The 23,924-nt window shown below is 48.6% G+C and overlaps 1 protein-coding gene and 2 pseudogenes across 1 annotated transcript; 1 reads left to right on the forward strand and 2 right to left on the reverse strand.

Annotated features, from left to right (window-relative positions):
- LOC136526652 (putative cellulose synthase A catalytic subunit 11 [UDP-forming]) overlaps window positions 1-23,924 on the reverse strand; it is a 65,442-nt pseudogene that overhangs the window by 11,544 nt on the left and 29,974 nt on the right.
- On the forward strand, window positions 12,497-14,557 carry LOC136528631 (splicing factor Cactin-like). Its single transcript, XM_066521590.1, has 5 exons — window positions 12,497-12,601; window positions 12,823-12,979; window positions 13,060-13,202; window positions 13,662-13,835; window positions 14,273-14,557. Exons 1-5 carry the CDS (start codon window positions 12,497-12,499, stop codon window positions 14,555-14,557), a joined length of 864 nt encoding a protein of 287 aa, XP_066377687.1.
- LOC136528633 (protein FAR1-RELATED SEQUENCE 5-like) lies at window positions 15,516-18,751 on the reverse strand (annotated as a pseudogene).

Genomic DNA, 23,924 nt, shown 5'->3' on the forward strand with positions numbered 1-23,924 from the left:
TGGGAAAAATGGGTATGGAGAGCACGCACACGGCTCTAATTTATAGATCGACTAGATATGCTTTGTCCTAGCTGACTTTGCTCGAACATCCATGACTTTGCCTTTAGCATCATGCTCCTTCACATGGACTTGAACCATGGATAGCTTTTCTTCATGACAATGTTGAAGTCGATGGCGAAGCCACTCGCCAAAATATTGATGAAGGCATGTTGACGAAGCCAAAGTCGGTGGCGAAGCCACTTGCCAAAGAGTTGGCAAGGGTGTTGTCGATGATGCCTATGTCGATGGTGAATTCAGTTCCCAAAGAGTTGGTAAGGGCATTTCGATGGTGCTTAAGTCGATGGTGAAGCCCCTTGTCAAAATATTGATGAAGGCATTGTCGACGGTGCCGAAGTCAATGGCAAAGTCCCTTACCAAAAATGGTGAACGCATTGTTGACGAAGTCGAAGTCGATGGTGTAGCCAAAGCCACTTTTTTCCTTGGTTCATAAGATAGAGATGTTATTGGAGTGATGTCCAGTTAAGTCGAGCGAACAATGGATCTCCTTGATGTACTTTTGTCGGTTCAAAAAGTGACCAACTAGTAAATATTTGTAGTTTTGCTGCACGTTGTGATCGGAGGTGGCCTAGCACTCAATGACACGGGATTTAGACTAGTTCAGGCAACGTGCCCTACGTCCAGTGTAGGTCAGTCGGTGACTTTATTCCCGAGCCCAGGTGCTCGAAGTCTGTAGTGGAGTTACAAACGAGAGAGAGAGAGATGGGGTGTCTGGTCGGTCCGGTCGGAAGGGCCAAGATCGACAAGAGCTATGCTATGAACGAAGTATCCAACCCTAAACTTGAACTTGAAGAAGTCGACTTGGGTTAATTCTCTTTTGTTTGGAGGGAGCACATCCCCTTTTATAGAAGAAGGGGGTGGCTTTACAAGTGAGAGGGAGAGAGAGCATGGACGTTTCTAAGCCTTGTTGCCCACGCCGATGGGGATGGGACAATGGTGGGCGCCCGCAATACTGTTGATGTCACTGCAGAATGTCAGGTACATGTGGGAGATTGAGCTGCTTTCTTCTAGACTGGAGGACGTCGGTACCTGCAAAAATGTTGTCTCATCGGCTGGAGGCATGGTAAAGCCATGTTTGCCTGGTACGGTGAATTCCGGCACCCACAATACTGTTGATGCCTAGAGGCATGTGGGGGGTCTTACCGTACGGGCATTTTGACCGGTGCCTACAATACTGTTTAGGGCGGTTGTAAAGCACTGTTCCGCAGGGTATGGTGCCTGGTGCCATGGTTTGACTTGTGAGCCCTGTCTTTCCTTCCTTAGTACGCCTTCTGGTTCTTCCTGGGCGGGCATCCCCGGTCGGATGGCCCCAGTCGGTACTGGCACGCCAGTTGGCGAATAGCGATAGGCAGGGTTTTCTATGAACCCCGGTCGGAGACACGGGGTCGGAGTCAGAGGCGATCCTCGGGTCAGGCTTTCCAGGTGGAGGCCGTGCCAAGGCGGCCGGGGCCTGACGCTAGCACTCCGATCAGAGAGGCCGTTCAGAATTGGCCTGAGCCTGAGCTAGTGCTTTGGTCGAAAAGATGGGCTGAAGGCGGCCAGGGCCTAAAGTGAGTGCTCCGGTTTGTTGAACTTAGACTCTCGGGCCGGTCCAGAAGAAAAAAAGCCATCCTCCTGGGCCGAGCCCTGGCGTGGAAGCCGGTCCCCGAGGGACCCCGTGTTTATGAACCCGACAGGAGCCCCTGAGCCCCCGGGCGATTTGGGCAGAATCGTCCGGGGGATTTTTGTCTTGCCGACGGGTGCGCATGAGCGCACCCGCGGGTGTAGCCCCTGAGCCCCCAGGCGGTCTAGGGGGTGTTTTTTCTGTTTTATCGGCGGGTGCGCGCGAGCGCACCCGCGGGTGTAGCCCCCGAGCCCTAGGCGGTTCGAACCGAACCAGCTAGGGGTATCGTCTCAGCAGGCGTGTATGCGTGTTTTTTAGTTTTGAGACAAAATTTTGTTTAACCACGGTGTCGTTGCGCGCCGTGGGGCGGTTCGTGCCGAAGTTGTGAACGGACCATGGCGTCGGTGCGCGCCGTGGATAGGATCGAGGTGGAATCGCGAGTAGACCTAGGCGTCAGTGCGCACTGTGGTCAAGAGAGTTTTAGTTTTAGTTAGTGAAGCCGTTTGAAGCCATTACGTGAGTTTAGGAGTCGCGGTCCCAGGAGCCATAGCTGGATGTCGCCAATCCTATCGATGCGAGTTTAGGAGTCGTGGTCCTAAGAGCCGTAGCCGGATGTTGCTGATCTTATCGACGCTAGTTTAGGAGTCGCGGTCCCAAGAGCCATAGCCGGATGTCGCTGATCCTATTGATGTGAGTTTAGGAGTCATGGTCCCAGGGTTTATTTGGAGCGCAGTGAAGCCGTCTAAAGCCGTTACGAAGACGTTGTTAGTTTAGTTAAAGATCAGACGAGGCGGTGCTCGCGAGTCGAAAACATCCGACCGAGACCTGCGCTTGTTAATCGTGGGTTAGCCCTCGTGTGAATAGTTTTGTATTTAATGAACACATGCTCACCTTGATGACCTGAGAGACAGGGTTTGGAGAGCTTCAGTCAGAAATGTCTGACCGGGACCCGTGCTCATCATTCGAGACGGAGTCGGCACGGCCCGCATGGGGCGCCCCTTTGCTTCCTACCTGTATCTCAGGTGTGGATACTGAGTGATTCGATCGACTTAGGGGGTCGGTTGGTCTCTTGGTGGAGATTTTGTGTGGTGGTGTCTCCATCTAGGGGCTCCATGTTCTTCTACTGAGCATCTATAGGTGCGATGTCCTAAAGGTATTTATTGCGTTCACTGAAGTGGAAGGAGCGGAGCGCGACTGCGGTAGTATTTGTAGCAACAGAGAATGCAATAGTTTAGATTTGTGGGTGAATCCCCATGTGAATAGTTTTCTGTATTAATGAATACAGACGTGCTGTCCTTATGACAGAACCATGATATTCGTTCCCTGTGTTTATCTTAGCAAAACTTTTGTTTTTTATCCCTTCTTTCTCGTACCTGCCCGTTTGTTTCGTAGGCCACGACCTTGTGAGCCCGAGGCGTGGCCCACGAGGCTCAGCTGTTCGTAACCATAGGAAAAGGCGGGGTGCGTTTGGTTGGGAACAAGAATAGAGTTAAGTAAGGAAAACACAGGGAGTGGAATGCGTTTCTGTTTAGGGACACAGTTACTTTATCACGCGATAGTAAAAAGAGAGGTAATATTGTACATGGAACTCCCGAGCGACCCGGGCTAAAAGTGTTTCGGGCAGGGGTGCTCTTACGGGAGCATGTCTTAACAAAAAAGTGGTTTAGACCAAATTTAGGGGAAAAATGACGTAGTTGTTCAATGTTCCAAGTATTGTTGAGAAGGTTGCCGTTGTTGTCCTCCAGTCGGTAGGTGCCCGGTCGAACTACTTCGGTTACCGTATAGGGTCCTTCCCATGGTGGAGAAAGCTTGTGTTTTTCCTTTGTTGATTGGGTCCTCCGGAGTACGAGGTCACCGACTTCAAGAATCCTTCCTCTGATCTTCCTTTCGTGGTACCTATGGAGGGTTTGTTGGTAGTGAGCGGAGCGGATGATGGTTGCTTCACGGGCCTCTTCGAGTAGGTCGACTGCGTCTTGTTGGGCCTTCGTGGCTCATCGTGGTCGAAAGCCTTCACTCTTGGTGCGCCATGGTCGAGGTCAGAGGGCAACACTGCCTCGGCTCCGTAAACCAGGAAGAAGGGTGTGAATCCCGTGGATCGGTTTGGGGTCGTTCGTAGGCTCCAAGGATCGCTGGGACCTCTGCAACCCATCGCCTAGCGTATTTGTTGAGTCAGTCAAAGATGCGTGACTTAAGTCCTTGGAGGACCATGCCATTGGCGCGTTTGACCTGACCGTTAGTTCGTGGATGTTCGACCGAGGCCCAGTCGATCCTGATATCGTATCCGTCGCTATAGTTTAGGAACTTCTTCCCAGTGAAGTTAGTCCCGTGGTCAGTGATGATACAGTTAGGAATGCCAAATCAGTAGATGATGTAAAGGAAGAACTTGACTGCCTCCTCCGACCGGATGTTGGTGATGGGTTTGGCCTCTATCCACTTGGTGAATTTATCGACCGCTACGAGTAGGTGAGTGAAGCCGCCTGAGGCCTTTTTGAGGGGTCCGACCATGTTGAGGCCCTAGACCGCGAATGGCCAGGTGATAGGGATGGTTTGGAGTTCTTGTGCCAGCAAATGGGTTTGCCAGGCATAGAACTGGCATCCCTCACACCTGCGAATGACTTCCTCTGCATCTCATAGTGCGGTGGGCTAGTAAAAACCTTGGCAAAAGGCTTTTTCGACCAGCGACCTTGGGGCTGCATGATGCCCGCAAATGCTAGCATGAACCTCAAGGAGGAGATCCTTCCCTTAGCTAGTGAGGATACACTTCATGACTACCCCTGATGGACTCCGTTTGTAGAGCTCGTCACTGAGTGCGACAAAGGTTTTGGCGTGTCGAGCGATTCATCGGGCCTCCGTCCTTTTAGGTGGGAGAACCTCTTCAAGAATGTAGGCGAGTATCGGTACTCGCTAATCGGTTTGATCGGGCGCCAATATGGCGACGTTTGCAGGTGGTGTAGGGGTACTGGGGTCGGAGCCCCCGGGCGCTGATTGGGCATCGAGGCACGTTCGGGTTGGATCTTCCAAGATGCAAGCGGACGGCTCGTGGATGTCGTTGATGAAGACCCCGCTTGGGGTTGGATCCCGCCTGGCGGCCAATTTTGTGAGGAAATCGACGGCATCGTTGTCCCTTCAAGGGATGTGATGCAGTTTGATCCCCTGAAATTTGTCCTTGAGCTTGCGCACCTCTTGGTAGTATGCTGTCATGAGGGGGCTTTTGCAGGAGGATTCCTTCATGACTTGATCAACGACTAGTTCCGAGTCGCCACGGACGTAGAGTCGAGTAGCGCCGAGCTCGATGGCGATGCGGAGTCCGTTGATAAGGGCCTCGTAGTCCATAGCGTTGTTTGAAGCTAAGAAGTGGAGGCGGATGGCATAACGGAGCCTACTCCCATCCGGGGAGATCAGAACCACTCCAGCTCCTGAGCCAGCCACCATTACGGACCCGTTGAAGTAAGTATTCGTGGGTGACGTCTAGAATTGGTAGCTGGATCTCCGTCCATTCGGCGACAAAGTCCGCGAGAGCCTAAGACTTAATAGCGGTGCGGGGGGTGTATCTGATGTCATGGCCCATGAGTTCAAGAGCCCACTTGGAGATTCATCCCGTGGCGTCGCGGTAGTGGACGATGTCTCTGAGTGGGTAAGAAGTGACGACCGTGACTTCGTGGTCGGTGAAATAGTGTAGCAGCTTCCTGGTTGCCATTAGTACGGCGTATAGGAGTTTCTGCACCTGGGGGTACCGGACCTTGGGGTCGGTAAGCACTTCTCCGATGAAGTATACAGGTTGCTGCACTTTGAGCTGGTGTCCCAGTTCTTCCCTCTCTACGACCAGGGCGGCGCTCACCACATGGTTACTTGCCACGACGTAAAGGAGGAGGGGTTCTCCCCGCTCAGGAGCGACGAGGATTGGGGCCGACATTAGGGACGTTTTGAGGCTTTCGAGAGCCTGCTAGGCTTCCTTAGTCCAGACGAAGGCATCCGTCCTTTTGAGGAGCTTGTAGAGCGGCATCCCCCATTCGCCGAGCCGGGAGATGAAGTGGCTTAGGGCAGCTAGGCAACCTATGAGCCTCTGCACGCCCTTGATGTTGCGTATATGGCCCATGTTGGAGATGGCCGTGATCTTTTCGGGCTTGGCTTTGATGCCACGCTCGGATACGATGTATCCGAGCAGTTTCCCCTTTGGAACCCCGAAAACACATTTTTCGGAATTCAGCTTGATGTTGAACCTTCGGAGGTTTGTGAACGTCGTGGTCAGGTTTGCGATCAGGTTGCAAGCTTGAGCCGTTTTGACCACCATGTCATCAACATAGACGGCGATCATTGGTTTTGGCCGCTTGGCCTGATCGGGCTGGTCGAGCGGATCGATTTGGTCGGTGAAGCATTGCTGCATGCACCTTTGGTAGGTGGTGCCAGCGTTCTTTGGGCCGAAAGGCATGGTGACATAGCAGTACGAACCATATGGGGTGATGAATTAGGTTGTGAGCTGATCGAACTCTTTCATTTCGATCTAGTGATAGCCTGAGTAGGCATCCAGAAAGAAGAGGATTTCACAACCCGAGGTGGAGTCAACTATCTGATCTATGCGTGGTAATAGGAAATGATCCTTCGGGCATGCTTTATTAAGTCCAGTATAATCAACGTACATTCTCCACTTCTCGGTCTTCTTTCTGACTAGGATGGGAATGGAGAGCCAGTCAGAATGGAAGACCTTCCAGATGAACCCGGCTGCCAGGAGGGGATGGCCGATTCAGCGGCGCATGCCTCTCAATAGCGAACCTTATGCTGTCATTTGGTCCAGGCGGCGTCGGATCCGTCGAAGATCATGATACATTCGTTAGCGTCGGGGAAGTCGTCCGTGTCTTTGCCTGCCGTACCTACCTTCTTGGGTGCTGCCTCTTTGCCATCTCCCTCCTTTGGCCCGTCAGCCTGTCGGAGGAAACGTTTGAGGAGCTCACACTCCTTGTAGGGGTGTTTGACAGGGTAGGCGTGGTTGGGCATGGTCCGTCCATGAGTTTGTTGAAGTGGTCAGGCAGTCCCTGATGGGGCTGCTTGACTGTGCGATCGGTCGCGGTGACCAGCGGGGCGTTGTCCGACCGACGCCGATCCTTTTTATTTTTCTTGCCCCTCTGCATGGAGGGGCCCTCTTCCGGGTCCGTGCATTTGGCTTTGACCTTGTCTCGGCCTCCGCTCAAGATCGCTCCAACCGCCTCCTCGCCGGAGGCATGGTTGGTGGCTACATCAAGTAGGTCACGGGTGGTATGGGGTTTCAAGCAGCCAAGCTTATGGATAAGGGACTCGTAGTTCATCCCAGAGAGGAATGCGCTGATGACGTCCATCGATGACGTCAGGGAGGGAGTTACATCCTTGGGAGAACCTACAGATGTAATCCCATAGGGACTCACTAGGCTCTTGCTAATAGCTCTTGAGGTCCTAGGAGTTCCCCGGTCGGACATACATCCACTAGAAACTCCCGACAAAGACCCTCTTGAGGTCCGCCCAGTCGTGGATGCTGTCGTGCGGAAGGAATTTGAGCCACGCCCGAACATGTTCCCCCACGCAAATGGGAAGATATTGAATGATGAAGAAGTCATCATCTACTCCTCTGGCCCGACTGGCGAGCCGGAAGTCTTCGAGCCAAATGCCTGGGTTCGTCTCCCCAGTGTATTTGGCGATGTTGGTGGGCGGCCGGAAATGCTGCGGGAACGGTGCTTTCTGGATGCGCCGGCTAAAGGCCCGAGGCCCTGGGCCCTCGGGGCTGGGGCTTCGATTGTCTGGCCGGTGACTGTGCCTGGGGCACGTTTCACCGGTTCCCTCGATGGTTTGGCCAGGATTCGTGGCACCTGCCGCCGTATGGTGGATATCGTTATTACGTTGGGACCGATGCCAGTCGCCAATGGTGCTACGGGCGTCCTAGTGCGGATCGGGCCGCTTGTGTACCAATGGTGGGTGCGAAGCAGGCACCCGGTCGGACCGTGGCGCGACTACCGCACTCCGAGCCGGTGCTAGCGGCTGTAGCGGCGAGCGAATGGAGCGATCCATCTGGCACATCCCCATTCCCCTGGTGGGGAGAGAGGGCGTGCATCAGGGTCATGACGTAGAGCTTTTCGCCTGTTGGATGGTGGCAGCTTCTCCTAAAACCCATAGGTTTTGGTAGACTGCCCGCTCCTGAGGGTCAACGGGCTCAGGAACACCGTGTAGAAGCATTGCTGCAACAGCGATATTCTGGCCCACCTGGGCGAATTGTGGGACATCGTTTCCCTTGTTCACGATGTTGTGTTGGACCTGACGGGTGTGGCCTCGGGCGCCACCCGCCAGGCCATGCGCGTGGGGCGCGTCGTGCTGGGCCGACTGAGCCAGCGCGGGTGGCGGCTGGTTCTACTACCGTTGTTGCAATTCCTCAGCATGCGCTTGAGCAGACGCGAGGGCCTCCGCATGAGGGTTCGGAGGGATGTGAGTCTGTGTAGATTCCACAACCACCGACGGCTGTCCCGGAGCGTCCGCCATGGCGCACTCCCGGGACGGACAGTGGTGTGGTGCCACATCGCCAATGCTGGAATCGTCGCTCATGCCCTCACCATTCAAGGGTTCGTGGGAAGCGGTAGGAGCGCGGCCTACCATTCCCACAAATTCGGACGTGAGGGGGAAAGGCGTCAGCACCCTTTGGAGTCCCCGGGCATACGTATCCGCAGAGGACGCGAGGCCGTAGGGGAACCGATCGTGCGCTGTTTGCGGCGTGGATGACACAGCCTTTCCGGGTGCTCAATTGGGGATAGTAAATGAAGAGTAAGTAGCGGTACACGTATTACTTATAGCGAGGTTTGAGCAGAGAGTTTTTTCGGATAGAAGCGTAGATGCCGCGCCGTCGATGTCACGCATCCCAAAGTCGATGGAGGGCGCCCCTTCGATGGGTGCCGAAATGTGTGCCTCCTCATGGAGGTGGAGTACGCCGAGCCGGTCAGCGACAAAGTCCAGGCTTCCAAAACGGAAGGCCTAGGAAGGCTCTAAGATGGGTGGAACCCGCATCCCGACGTGCGAGAGTGTGGGAAATTCCATCGAGCCGAAGCGAATCGTATCGCCCGAACCCGCCACGGTGGGGGTGGCGGAGAAATGGGCCATCCGATTACCTAAAAAGTGTTGAACGTACAGCATCTTCCCCACGGACGGCGCCAACTGTCGGTTTAGAAAGTGACCAACTAGTAAATATTTGTAGTTTTGCTGCACGTTGTGATCGGAGGTGGCCTAGCACTCAATGACACGAGATTTAGACTGGTTCAGGCAACGTGCCCTACATCCAGTGTGGGTCGGTCGGTGACTTTATTCCCGAGCCTAGGTGCTCGAAGTCTGTAGTGGAGTTACAAATGAGAGAGAGAGAGAGATGGGGTGTCTAGTCGGTCCGGTCGGAAGGGCCGAGATCGACAAGAGCTATGCTATGAACGAAGTGTCCAACCCTAAACTTGAACTTGAAGAAGTCGACTTGGGTTAACTCTCTTTTGTTTGGAGGGAGCACATCCCCTTTTATAGAAGAAGGGGGTGGCTTTGCAAGTGAGAGGGAGAGAGAGCACGGACGTTTCTAAGCCTTGTTGCCCACGTCGATGGGGATGGGACAATGGTGGGCTCCCACAATACTGTTGATGTCACTGCAGAATGTCAGGTACATGTGGGAGGTTGAGCTGCTTTCTTCTAGACTGGAGGACGTCGGTACCTACAAAAATGTTGTCTCGCCGGCTGGAGGCATGGTAAAGCCATGTTCGCCTGGTACGGTGAATTCCAGCGCCCACAGTACTATTGATGCCCAGAGGCACGTGGGGGGTCTTACCATACGGGCATTTTGACCGACGCCTACAATACTATTTAGGGCGGTTGTAAGGCACTGTTCTGCAGGGTATGGTGCCTGGTGCCGTGGTTTGACTTGCGAGCCCTGTCTTTCCTTCCTTAGTACGCCTTCTGGTTCTTCCTGGGCGGGCGTCCCTGGTCGGATGGCCTAGTCGGTACTAGCGCGCTAGTCGGCGAATAGCGATAGGCAGGGTTTTCTATGAACCCCGGTCGAAGACACGGGGTCAAAGTCAGAGGCGGTCCTTGGGTCAGGCTTTCTGGGTGGAGGCCGTGCCAAGGCGGCCGGGGCCTGATGCTAGCACTTCGATCGGAGAGGCCGTTCAGAATTGGTCTGAGCCTGAGCTAGTGCTCCGATCTGAAAGACGGGCCGAAGGCGGCCAGGGCCTGAAGCGAGTGCTCCGGTCTGTTGAACTTAGACTCTCGGACCGGTCTAGAAGAAAAAAGGCCGTCCTCCTGGGCCGAGCCCTGGCGTGGAAGCCGGTCCCCGAGGGACCCCGGGTTTATGAACCCGACAAGTTTAATTCTGCCTTTTGCAAGCCAATACATAGTCTTTAAGATTATGAAGATGCTTTTGAGCTGGTTATTAGCACTATGGCTTGTAGAGGCAACACGTGCAGCTCTACAACACAGTTGCTACATGAGCGACAATGATGTATCCATAGCCACTCTTGGGGCAGCCAATGCTAGCGCATAGGCGTCGCGTAGTGGCCTCGAGGGTAACTTTGCCATGGCTTCGAAGCAAGTTGCGGGACTCTTGATGTATTGGTGGAGAACTGTTTGTTTCTATGTGTGGGTAGTTGGTGGGATGTTGTGGAGATATATGCTGGTGAAAGCCTAGTCGAAGATCTTATAGGTCTCGACAACAGTGACTCCTTCAAGCATTGTTTTCCTTCTTGAAGGCGGGTTGCGTCGGCTTTTCTTGTCGTTTTCCTCCTTGGAGGCGTCACCTGGGAGGTCTATCTTCATGCAACATCGACTGGTATGGATTTGTGCAACTCTTGGCATTCAAGGTTCAAACTTGTGCAAGATTTATTGTGTGTAGTCTTCACAGAAGGTAGTCGCTTGTGGGAGGCCGTGACGTTGGAAGGCGAAGTCGATTTCAGATAGAGACTTGAGTGTCGTTCTTTTATTTTATGTTACTTTGTTTCACTGTGTAGTGAAGTGTGTTCTGAGCACCATGGATATGTTGTAAAACACTGTACTAATTCATTTGTGAATGTCGGAGGTCGGAATATTATATTCCTTTATCTAAAAAAAAGATAGAAGATTCATGTATTTTTTTAGAAAAAAGAGGAGTACTAGAGCATCCCTCCATTTAATTTCAAATTACCAACACGTTTTGGCTTATCTAGATATGTAGGTTTTGCTATGCACTTAGGTATACACTATATCTAGATACACAATAAAAATAATATATTTAGATAAACTAAAACATCTTGTAATTTAGAATAGAGAGAATACTTTTTATATTAGTCATAAATATTAAAAATAATAACATTTAGGGCTTACAAATCTACATACTAGGTTTAATTGTAGACCGTGCAAGGATAGTTGACAACATGATTGCACGAGCAAGGACATGTACAACCCACAGACATAATGTTATCTGTAAGTTTTACACAGACATTTAAATGGACAACTTGTACAGTGGATAGTCTATTCACTACGTGAAAAATGGTTTGTAGCAACGGAATAAATTTTGTGTAGGGGCCCCTACAGTGGCGTGCTCGGGAGCCCAGAGACCAGCCGCCCCTACAAATGGCACAGTAGGGGTGGCTGGTAATACGAGCCGCCCCTACAAATACGCTGATTTGTAGGGGCGGCTGGTGTACCAGCCGCCACTGCTGTATCTATTTGTAGGGGCGGCTGAATCACCAGCCGCCCCTAAAAATGCACTTACGAGCAGCTAACCTAGGCCTGGGCCACGCCGGCCTTTCTGCCCACTCGAGAGGCGCTACAGTGTACTTGCACGCATATAAAACAGAGGGTGCACACTGGCTAGGGTTTGGCACTCGCACTTGCTGCCCCCGGCCTCCTTCCGCACGCGCTCTCTCTCCCTCTGACACCAGCGCCGCCGCCCTCCATGGTTTGGCACCCGCACTTGCCGCCCCCGGCCTCCTTCCGCACGAGCTCTCTTCCCTCTGACACTAGCACCGCCGGCCTCCATGCTCCTCTGTCCGTGAGCTGCAGCGGCGTAGATTGAGGGAGCCACGTCGGATAGCCAGGCCTAGGAGGCGGTGACCGCACGGACTAGGTAGGCCGCGGGTGGTGGCAGCGTCTGCGCCGATCCAGGAGACTAGGCCGCGTGGATCTGGCCAGAGACCGCGGGTGGCGGTGGTGGCTGTGTGGACTCCGGCCACGAGCCGGCGGCAGAGGCCGCGGGTGGCGGCGAACGCGTGGCTCGGGACACGAGACTGTGGTGGAACCTCATAGGAAGCCGTAGGTGGCGGCGGCCGTGCGGGCTTGGATCCGGAGACGGTACCGCAACCCTAACTGCCAAGCTCGCCACCGGCGCTGCTGCTATTGGTCAGCAGTACAAGAGGACGTCTCCGCATCGCCCCTGGAGATCCCGCCAACGAGGGCTCACCCTGACTGGACGTGGAGAGGTATGCGTTTGTTCATGCATCTTGATTGGTTAATCTACTAATTGGAGATTTGTGATGGCTGGGTGAGGAATCTGAATGCTCCGTGCATAGTATGCAGTTTCCACTATCATTTTTGCTAACTGGAATTGTTGTATTTGACATAAGTAACTTAGATTGGAAGATCTTGAGTAGCATATGTTTATCTGTATAGAGGGATGCATTTTCCACTATCATTTTTTCTAACTGGAATTGCTCTATTTGACATAAGTAGCTTAGATTGGAAGATCATCAGTAGCATCTAGCATATGTATATATATCCACGTTGGTGCTTTTGCATGCAAGTATTGAGGGGGATGTAAAAAGTCTCCTGGATGGTAAAACTTCCACAGAGCTTGAAGATATGCAAAGTCAAATTGAGTCCCAAATGCGCTCTGGAACTGCAAAAGTTGTTGAATACTGGGAATCTATCCTGAAACAAAGGTATGCCAGTGGGTCTGCAAATGCCAATCTATTCATACCGTTATACAAAGTAAACCGATGCATTTTTTTTTGAAAATAAGGATGCATGGGTTTATTGACTAGACCTCAGTAATAGGCAAAAGGCGCTACTTTGCCACCACTGGTTGGTTGGTAAACTACTAACCTGTGGTGCAGTTGCATGATTTGAACTTCTTTAAAGGCTTATTACAGTAATCCTTTATAATCTAGAGCTGCGCTATTGCATTGAACTTCTGAATTTTGATTTTGCAGTTTATACTTACAAAAAATGCTTGCCTGAGGGAGATCCATGCTTCTATCCTAAGGAAGCATTTACATCGACTGGAGCATCCTGGTGCTGTTGAACAGGATGTGGAATCTGAGAAAGAAGATGATAATAAACTGGAGGATGAGATGCATGAGGACGAAGGTTTACCTTCTTTTCTGATTACTCAATCAACTATGTTTCCAAGATAATGAAGTGATTTCCGATGTATGTTCTATTTGTAGATGATAAGCGATATTCGCCTGAGCCTATACCTCAGCACACAGAAAACCAATTTGAAGAGGAAGATGGATCCTTCTCTCCACAGCTAATGCATGGCAATGAAGATGAAGATGCAATTGATCCTGAAGAGGACAAAGCTGAGCTGGTAGAGTCCTGTGTTTCTATTTCTAATAGTATTAATAGAAACATGATTGGAACTGTACTAGTTATTTGCTTCAGTGCAGTTAACTGAGTAGTTTAATTGTCAAGTACAGATTGTTAGTAACTGGACTCCATATTATGCAACAAAAGAGGCTAACTAACAATATTAGGACGAAAAGTTCTACTGATATGTCTTTTCGTTAAGAAGACAACCTTTCAAGCTTCTGCAGGCCTTCCTGCATGTCTTACCCTAAGAGGGGGGCATTGATTCATTTAGATCTTACTTTTGATGGCAATGCTCCTTATGGTGACTTAAATTTGAGGGCTTTCTAGAGTTCATATACAAACACAATGGGTGAAGATTTTTCTTAAGAACATCAAGTTATTAGGGTTTATTTTGTGAGTTGATTAGATAATTAGAATGATGTTGGCAACTCATACTTAATGTTTTAATCATCTCCAGGACCGAAAACGTGAAGCTGTAGTTTTGGAGCATCAAAGGAAAGTTCAGGAAGCCATGAAAGCAAAGGCAAGAGTGCCTGATGAGATGGAGATGAAGGCCATAAAAACGATGGGAGCTATGGAGGAAGGAGATGCAGTATTTGGTGCCGGTGCTGAAGTGAACCTTGATTCACAGGTTTGGATGATTTTCCTTTGATCCCATTGCGTTTTTAGCATGGTAACATGATGATAGTTGTATATCTATATTTTCCAATATTCTGCCTTGATACTGGATTAGCGAGAGAGTTCTCAGAATTCAACTAGGATATGGCGTGACTGTGACACTTTTTTAGTGTTGATCCAGAAGGACCGATGGTTATCTTGCTATAATCTGGACCATAGATAACACACCTTAAGCTACACCAAAATTTTCAAATAATCTATTGACTCATGTAATTGTAATTGAGTATATTTTGACAGTTTAATATAGGGGTAATGCCATATTTGAGTTCGATACCATGGGTGGTAACAAGTTTTACACACAAGAAGCGTGATTTAGCAACTTTGGTGCATCCTACCGCATATGAACTCAGCTGGTTTCTGATGGCATATGCTTGTTCAATATGCTCGCAGGTGTACTGGTGGCACGACAAGTATCGACCAAGAAAGCCCAAGTACTTCAATCGGGTGGACACTGGATATGAATGGAATAAATACAACCAGACTCATTATGACCATGATAACCCACTGCCTAAAATTGTTCAAGGCTACAAGTTCAATATATTTTACCCTGATCTTGTGGATAAATCAAAAGCACCAACGTACAGTATAGAGAAAGATGGAAGATCATCATATTTGAATTATATATATATATATATATATATATATATATATATATATATATATATATATATATAGAGAGAGAGAGAGAGAGAGAGAGAGAGCTACTATACCGTGGCTAGCTACAAAATCACCGTGCGTCCAGCGCTCCACCCAACAGGATCCGGCTAATCCCCTTGGCGCTAGCGTCTTTGGTCCCATCCAATTAAGCCAGCAATTAATTCTGCTAATTAGTCGCTGGTTTCCTTTTGCACCCGCATAAACCATATGGCACAGAAAAACTCGCAAAAAGAAACATATCGGAGGCGCGGCGGCTGCGTCCTGCCAGCGACACCTTCCTCTTCGCGGCGGCAGCCTCACCTGTTACAGCTGGATGGCGATGGCCACAGTGACTCCAGGCCAACCATGTCTGCAGTTTGCACGGTGGTGACGGCGCGCCTTTCTGCTCATGGATGGGCGACAGCGCAGCCCATCGCGCGGATGCCCCTGGCGGCGATGCGGCTCGCGTCCGCGCCCACGGCGACCCTCGGCTGTGACGTGGCCCGCCCCGCGTGGATCGCAGCCCCGGCGGTTGCGCAGCCCGCGGCGGGCAGATGGTGCCCTTCGGCAATCTGGATTCTCTGACTTTCTTCAGAAAAGTCACAAGTGACTTTCTCTATGCCTGATGTCGTCCATTTGCGAGCCAACGGTGGCTGCGCATCTCAGCCTCCCACTCCCAGCCTGCCCAGCCCAAACGTTCACACCAGCCCATATAAGGCCCATTTCGTGGTCGAGGAAGGTCATGCAGTTTACAGACCAGTGTAAACGTAGGCAGTTTAGTGCATACGAAAATATTTTTAACGGTTCCATTCTAATAAATAAATTCCATCAATGGTGACCACTACAGCATATAAATGTTTGCCTTTAGCCAGAGAACTATCGAGGCTAAATACCAAAATAATATCCATTAAAGCAATCCATTAGCACACAGGTGCTCAACTGTCATCCCAAAAGAACAAAATGTCTAATATATGAGAGCAGCAACTAAATTAAACACCTAAAAGAAGTTCTTGAACGGCATGTCATCAATTTCACTAGGACCCTGCAAAGGCAAATGATAAATTAGAAAAGCAAAGAGAAATAATAACACTAGCTCTACAAAATTTAAGAGGAGCAATAGAAGTACCGTCATCAAATCTGTGAAGCTAGTGAATGCAAAGGAATTCTGGGCTTCATGAGTACTGTCCAATAACACTTGAGTTTGTGCATCACCATCATTCTGGGCTTCATGAGTATTGTCCACCAACACTTGAGTTTGTACATCGCCACCATTCGCTTCATGCTGCATAAAACATACGTCTTGTTTTTTTAGCAAGAAGTAATAAACTACGACACTATATTGCAAGTTTTCAGCAACATACATTAGAAATATCTGGCACTTTCTTTTTGTACTTTCGTGTCTTGTCAAGCCAACTTCTATGCCGCTTTGAACTTCTTGGTTGAACCTCCTTTTTCTTAAAGCGGGCAGCACTAAGCAATTCTTCAGCTTGTTCAACGTTAGGCTGGACATTATATGTATCACACGAGATACCTGTAGATGCACTGAATTTGTCATGTAGTTGTTTACCAAGGCAATCAAGTGCATTGTCAACCAAAATGCAACATTCTGGACCGCTTGCAGCTGGATATGCCAAATTCAGGAACTTTTTAGAAAGAAATTTGTAGCGAAGCATAGCATCTAATTTCGGATCTTCAATTATGCTCCTTCCTGTGTTGTCTTGGATAGGTCCATACTTTGCTTCCCTTGTCCAACGCTTCAGCACATAATGGTCAGGCAAGAACTTGATGTTCATCAAGTCAAGAACTTTCAAAGCATGGCTGCACAATACACCGGTCCTTGCAAACTGCCCACAATTACAAGAAGCCGTTTGCTCTGAGGGATCACCAACAACTACACGTTCTATTTCAAAACTTAAATCACCATCAGACCTCACAATTGCTACAGCATATGTGTTATTTTCTTTCAATTTTCTAGCACACACAGCCATGGATCTTTCATATTTAGCCTGGAATGCTTCAAATATTGGGGGAGTGTAAAGTTTGCTAGCTTGCACTAACATAGGTGTCCTCATTCTTAATCTAGGTAGTTTTTTCTGGCTTCAAAATCTTCTTCTAATTCCTTATTTCTTTTTCCTTGCACTGCCCTCTCAAAATGCTTTAGGAATCGAATGATGTCAAAATCTGATTTCAGATGGTCTTTTAAATCACTGTTGAAACTCTCACTTAATTGTGTGCTTCTCATTCCCAATGTGAAAACCTCCCTCATGTGACATTCGGCCCATTTTTCCTTTAACTTGCAGATGCTATCGAGCCAAGATGCCTTCTTCTTCTCCACCTTATTTCTCATAATGTTAAATGCTTCTTCGAAGGCCGACTTGTCCTCAATGTTATACATGCAAAAACTAAAATCTGAAAGAATATGAGATTCTTCATCCTCTTCCTTTTTTTATTACACAAGTGCTTGACAGCATTTTGCATTATGTGATAGGTGCACAATCCATGCCATGCTTCTGTGAATACAACTTGGATAGCATTTCCCATTGCTGTATCTTGGTCAGTAAATATAGTTCTAGGTTGTTTTTCATTGTGTGCGGTTAGAAATGCCTTAAATAGCCATGTAAAAGAGGCACATGTTTCATCAAATAGAAGGGCAGCTCCAAAAATGACAATCTCCCTAAATTGATTGAAGCCAACAAATACACCGAAAGGCATGTATTCTTTGTTTGTGCCAAAAGTAGTGTCGAATGTCACCACATCACCAAAATGAGCATAATCAACTAACATCTTAGCATCTGCCCAAAATATATTGGTTATGTGTTCTTCCGCGTCCAATTGCATAGCATAGTGGAAAGAAGGGTTCTCAGACATCTTGTCTTGGAAATACTTTAACATGCTTCCTACCTGACCATATGCCAACTCCCTTTGGCGCCTACCCTGCAAGTATTTTTTGTGATCACGACAAGTATAGCTAAGATTCATTCGTCCTCCAACTTGGCGACTAGCCAACTCATGTGCAGCTTTTGGCCAAATTCCAGAATCATCAGCTGTCTCAATTTCAAAAGCTTGCACTTCTGAAATTTTTCTCTGCGATGTCATCAAATGGAAGGTTTGAGGCAAGTGGAGCACATGATTGTGTTCAAGAATCAGATCAAACACTTCATAATTCCCTGTCACTCGATCCAATGTAATACCCATACGAACTGGACAACATGTTCTTGTTTCAGCTCGAGGATTTTTTGTGACATGATCTCTCCTATCTCGTGCTCGACAACCTTCCTTGGCACACACATATCTACACGAAGTTACCCTTTTATCACATTTGCTTTCATTTGCGTACCGTTTTCTGACCTCAAAACCTGCATGACCCCCATAATCTACCCAAAATGACCAAGCATCATCCAAGTTTCTGAAAATCTGACCAATACAAGGTACCCAAATTGGAGTTGCATTCTCTCTGTGTGAAACAAATACATGGTCATTGCTACAATCTGGAAGTAAACAGAGGGGGAAAAATCGAATGTAAGCATAACTTACTCGATGGGTTGCGCCATTAGTATCACAGGAAGGATGAGCAAAATGAGACGCCGATCATCACCCAGTTCACAACTCGCCACGATGTGGGCCTTACTTGGGCTGGTCTCAACGTTTGGGCTGGGCAGGCTGGGAGTGGGAGAGCTGAGATGCGCAACCACCGTTGGATCGCAAATGGACGGCATCAGGCATAGAGAAAGTCACTTGTGACTTTTCTGAAGAAAGTCAGAGAATCCAGATTGGCCCTTCGGCAGTGTCACCTTGCTCCCGACGCCGATTTGCCACGGGGATCCGTTAGGCAAGGCTCGGCGGCGGTGCGGCCTGGTCTACGCGGATGGCACACCTCGGCGGCGGCGGCCCAGCCCGCGCGCGTATATATGTCTCCTCCAACGGCGGCAGCGCTCACTTCCTCGGTGGATGGCGCACCTCGGTGGCACCATGGCCCGGCCTACACGGAGCGCGTCGTCCCTGGCCATGATCCATGGTGTTGTCGCCACCGAACTGCTGTGCAACGCTCCATGCTGTTGCTGCTGTCTCCATGCTGTTGTGCGACGCTCCATGCCCTTGCTGCCATCGAGCTGCTATGTGACGCTCCTTGTTGTTGCTGCTGTGCGACGCCTCCGCACGCCACAGGTCGTCTCTGGCCACCACCGAGCTCTCCACGTCGTTCGTCCTGCTGTCATACGTCGCCGACAGGTTCATGCTCCCCTGCGCGCGCGCGAACCTCCCAGAGGAGCCGAGGGAGTCGCCGCCGCCGGTGGGCCCGTCTTTGCTGACCGCGGTCGACGTTCCGGCTGCCGATCACCCACCATTCTTCTCCCTGGCGTTGCGCCGGCACCGGAGTAGAAGGTGTCGTCGATACGGATTACCGTTAATCATTCTCCGTGTAGTAAACCGCATGTGCCATTACTATGGTAAATGATAATGTGGATTATCGTAAAGCATTATTGTCCAGTTACGTTTTTTGTTACTTCATTTGCTCGTTAATATTGCTCGCTTTTTGGTAAATCACTAGCCACATTATCGTCACTTCTAATCCGAGGCATATTCTAGTAAATCATTTTAAAATAACAGGATTATGGTATTGCGAATCATACGGATTATCGTAACTACTCAATCATGGTAAAACTAATCTGATACAGTTTTAGTAAACGTTTCGTTGAAATAGTGTGCCACCAAATTATGGTAACTCACATTATCATTGTGGTAAATAATGCATGATTACTATAGTTGCATGCATGTACGTACAACTTCGGTTCTCATGTTACCATGCTTGCATGTGAGTACGACATGCAATGCACGTAGGCCTAGTAGTTACGACATGCAAGCCTTGTAGAACGTAACGCTGACGTCTGCAGTTTCGAAGCATGTAAGAGCAAGTATAATAGCAGGCCGTAAGCCGACTAAATGCTGAGGTGGAGGAAAGAGAGGAGAAACAGGCTGTAAGCTTACAGCCGGTTTGGGCACAAGAACCAAGAAAGTCTGTGAGAGAGACAAGTGAGTCATGTATTAACTGTAAAGAGCTAACTACTATACAAGTGGGCTAAGAGAAAGCTAAAAAAAACCTTACAGCCAGCAAGCCGGCTGTATTATTAGGCTTGCTCTAAGCATCTTCCGGTGATCTGACTCTAATGCCGTGAATTAATGCCCCGATGACCGGCTCATAAATTGTAGTAATTGATTAGCGCTGTTGCTGCTACATCCAGACAGCGACGGATCCTTGAAATATTTTAGGGGGGCTGAACAACACTGATGCTTGATCTTAAGTCCTAGCGTCCTTACACTATAGAATTTTGCCTAAAAATTCATGTGGGCTCCACAGGGGTTCTACTGCACCGGTATGGGTAGGGGGCTCGAGCCCCCCCCCCCCCCCCCCGCCCCACCATTGGATCCGCCCCTGCATCCAGCGCATAAGCACGATGGCTGGATTTGGCTAGGTTGGTGCGGTCGGTTTGGCCTGGCTATAGAATAAGCTATTTTATAGCTAGCTATAGAGTATACTCTCCATATATATATATATATATATATATATATATATATATATATATATATATATATATATATATATATATATATATATATATATGTGTGTGTGTGTGTGTGTGTGTGTGTTTTGGTCGAATTTAAATTATAAATTTGATTTTTTTGTGGAAAAATGTGCTGTAGGGGCGGTTCTAGATTTAATCGCCCCCTACAAATAGATATTATAGAGGCGGCGGGTACTACAGCCGGCCCTACAAATCGATTTGTAGGGGCCGCCCATACAGCCGCCTCTACAAATGCATGATTTGTGGAGAAGGTATGGTAGGGGCGGCTGACCGAGCCGTCTCTACAAATGATCTACAACCGCCCCTACAAATGTTTATTGTAGTAGTGATTTTTTTATTCCTCAACTCTTTAAGTACAAGTTGTAGTATCTAAACGTACACACCAACTCACACCACCACACGCACACAAACTCACACACACCCACCTACCCTAGTGTGCACGCTAGACCTACACCTATACGAAGAGGCTGCACATGGCTGAGAGATATCCAAAGTCAACCAGACTTCACACGTGACGGACACGTCACACTGACCATTATGGCACATCCACGTGTGAGGCAGCAGCCGGACCTACAAATTAATTAATGGGGAAAAACCCCGGTGAGGCAAGCAAGTTGATTCCAAGTGGAATTGAACCCGCGAGCGGTCTCTTCACACCTGGAAGCCAGACCAACTGCGCTATCGCTCGGTCCTCGCGGATAGTCTATTTGAGTGTCTACGGACCATTTAATGGATGTGTACATTCATGATCAACCATGGAAAGGGTGGGGGATTTATGTTATTTTGTTGCTTCTTTTTTTATACAAATAGTGAATGGTAGGTGTTTTGACATATCTTGCATATGTGGGTGGATGATTGACACATAAAAAAATTTTGTACTACATATTCTTTTATCGTATTTCATCACTCAAACGTTTAAAGATAGGATCTGGCAGGTCCTGAATGAATCCGCCGCCGCCATCGAGACGTCACATGCCGCAACTCTTCCCTCGCTACCACCACTGCCACCGCCGCGCCTAGGGCCCCTCTCCTCCTTCCTCTCGGTCATCTTCCGGGGATAAGAAGGGGAGGGGACCCATTCTTTTCATGCAGTTTCATATCTAGTTGTTTAGGGTTTAGTCAAATAAATTTTCCAACGAAATCAGATGATTTTTTGTCAGGATCGTGAGTCCTGTTATGACTTCGGTGATTGCCACGTCAAAATCGTTGTTGCAGGCATAGATTTCATCAGCAGACGGCCAATTTGTGGCCTTTATCTTCCAGGGGAGGGGTGCTTCCGGGTGCTCCCAACATGGACAACTACTCTAGGTCATCGATCTGTTCGTCGATGGTCACGGAGAGGAAATTAAGGTTTGGAGGTGATGTATCCGCATCCTATGTTGTACCTGACGATGCAACTGTCGATATTCTTTGATCGGTTCAGATGGGTTTTGGGCTGCTTTCGAATCGTTGGATCTTGCGGCATGTCTAATTTTTTGGGGTTGGCCATTGGATTTAGCATAAGAAATGCACTTTGGCTCTAGCGTTCGAGAAAAGGCATTGGAGAAAAAGATGATGGAAGAATCTGAATAAAATATTATGTATTTTTTATTTTAGATTTTTTCATGTGTAATTTGGAGATGGACTGTGCCAAGTTTTAATATGACCCCCTTTCCTTAAAAAAAAGGATAGGATCTGGCAGATGTAGTTGTCATCGGCACATCCGAACATTTGCATCTATCAATCTGAAAACAAGGCAGTCTTCTTACTCCACAATGCAAAGGAGCTACACGCAGTATAGAAAAGGGTGCAACCAATCAGTAGAGGAAAAGCTCCACAATGAAAAGTCAAAATTCTCTAGCTGCACATATAACTGAACTTTTTATAAGCCCAAATATAATATAATTTAAATAGCACATTTGTTCATACTTTAAGCAAAGTCAAATAGTACAAAGAACCAGTAACAAAAAAAAATAGTGGTCATCTCTCCTCTAAAGAAAAAACTGTGGGCGGCAAACTTGATTTCTCACAGGTCTCTAGCTAGCAAAGGTAAACTACTTGGTAGCTAATTTCTCACAGCTAACTCTTCTACATACAAGTTCACACATGCCATATATGAAGCAGTGAAAAAACATGGCAATCAAGGTGATGCATTCAGAACAATATGACATATAATCAGCAAGTCTGAAATTGATCGATATAGCGTGACTAGTTTGCATTTGCAACCAAGTGCAACCAGTGCCATTAATTCAGACATGACATATGACTAGTTTCCTTGATCAGCTAGGAGGAATGCATCTGCAACCATCAATATATAAGAGATGTGTACACAACTTTGTCAAGAAACATACACTTCTTATCAACCATTTCATTCATCAACTGCACAGCCTTATTCAAGGAACCAGTCTTGCAGAAACCATCAATTCAACGGCAGGTAGAAACTCTGATGGACCTGCTATCACTAAAAAGAATCGAGGTTAACCCATCGAGCAGCAGCAGCACTAGCAGATAACGAATCAGACCTCGTGTGCAATGATTGGGGGCGAATCGGCCAAGCAAGATCCACCATGGAGGAAGCCCGGTCCAGTGCTGCATGCCGCACCGCCGCTACTGCCGCCGCGGCTGGCCCGCCGTTGCCACGACCAACGGGGATCGATCTTGCCGCCGCGTCATGCTGCGACCAACAGAGATGCGTGTCATCCAGCGCCATTTAATTTCCGCGCGACTGAAGGGGGCGTGACTCAAGGGAAAGTGCGGGATGTAATTTAGCGCGCGTGTGCTACGACGGTGATGCTGTCTCCAGCTCGGGAAGGTGCGTTGTACGTGGCCTAAAACGGCGAAATAGTCGAATGGATGTTATGAGTCAACATTAAACATGAACCTAGACATATACGGAGTATCTAGGCAGGCATATATTCAAAGTGTAAAGTAGGGAAGGATTAAAACTTGGACCATAAAGTGGATAAAATTAATGTGAGCGCGATGAGTTGGTATATGATAACTTTCTTTCCTTTTTAATGGTTCTTACAGCTATATATACAAACGAGTATGCACATTATACAGGATATAATAATCTTGCGTGGATTAGACTAGCATTATGGATTTGATGTGCGTGGTCAAAGCTATCGTAGTCCTAATGGTAGCGATGGTGATTGGAGCTCGCGCGGCGCCGGTTCACAGGACCATCCAGGTATATACACTTGTGTACGTACATGCTATATATACCAACGAGTGACACGTACGTACACATGTTTGTTTTGCTGATCATGCAAATAATGGCACAGAGTGACGACGGCGACGTGATTGACTGCGTCGACATGTACCACCAGCCGGCGCTCATCAAGCGCGCTCCACTTGAGAAGAGCACAGAAATACTTCAGGTCTCTATCCATCAAATTCTTCGTTGTCTTCTTTCTTTTTTGCCGATGCTGATTTTGACGTGTCAATCCCTCTTACTTCCTCGGATCGATCCTTTAATTAATCTGTTGGTGATTTGTGCTATGCTGACCTATCACTACTGGATTCAGGTTCTTTGCCGAGTGCCTGAGGCATTCGGCAAAGGCCAGATTGCACTCGGCAAAGCCTTTACCGAGTACGACACTCGGCAAAGAACACACGGTAAAAAATTAATCGGCAAAACCCTCTTTGCCGAGTGTCTTTTATCGAACACTTGGCAAAGGCTTTGCCGAGTGCCCCGGGGACACTCGGCAAAGAAAAGCAGCCGTCACGGCGCCGGTCCGTTGACGGTCACTTTGCCGAGTGCAAACCCGACAGGCACTCGGCAAAGATTTTTTATTTTTTTTTAAAAAAAAAATTCTTTGCCGAGTGCCAACCCTTCAGGCACTCGG

This window comes from Miscanthus floridulus, chromosome 19, assembly GCF_019320115.1.
Source record: "Miscanthus floridulus cultivar M001 chromosome 19, ASM1932011v1, whole genome shotgun sequence".
Lineage (NCBI taxonomy): Eukaryota > Viridiplantae > Streptophyta > Magnoliopsida > Poales > Poaceae > Miscanthus > Miscanthus floridulus.

Excerpts from the sequence above, each read along its gene's own strand:
- LOC136528631 (XM_066521590.1), top strand. The coding sequence starts at position 12,497 with ATGCGCTCTGGAACTGCAAAAGTTGTTGAATACTGGGAATCTATCCTG. Across the intron at positions 12,980-13,059 it reads TGAGATGCATGAGGACGAAG|ATGATAAGCGATATTCGCCT; the intron begins GTTTACCTTCTT and ends TTCTATTTGTAG. Across the intron at positions 13,203-13,661 it reads AAGAGGACAAAGCTGAGCTG|GACCGAAAACGTGAAGCTGT; the intron begins GTAGAGTCCTGT and ends AATCATCTCCAG.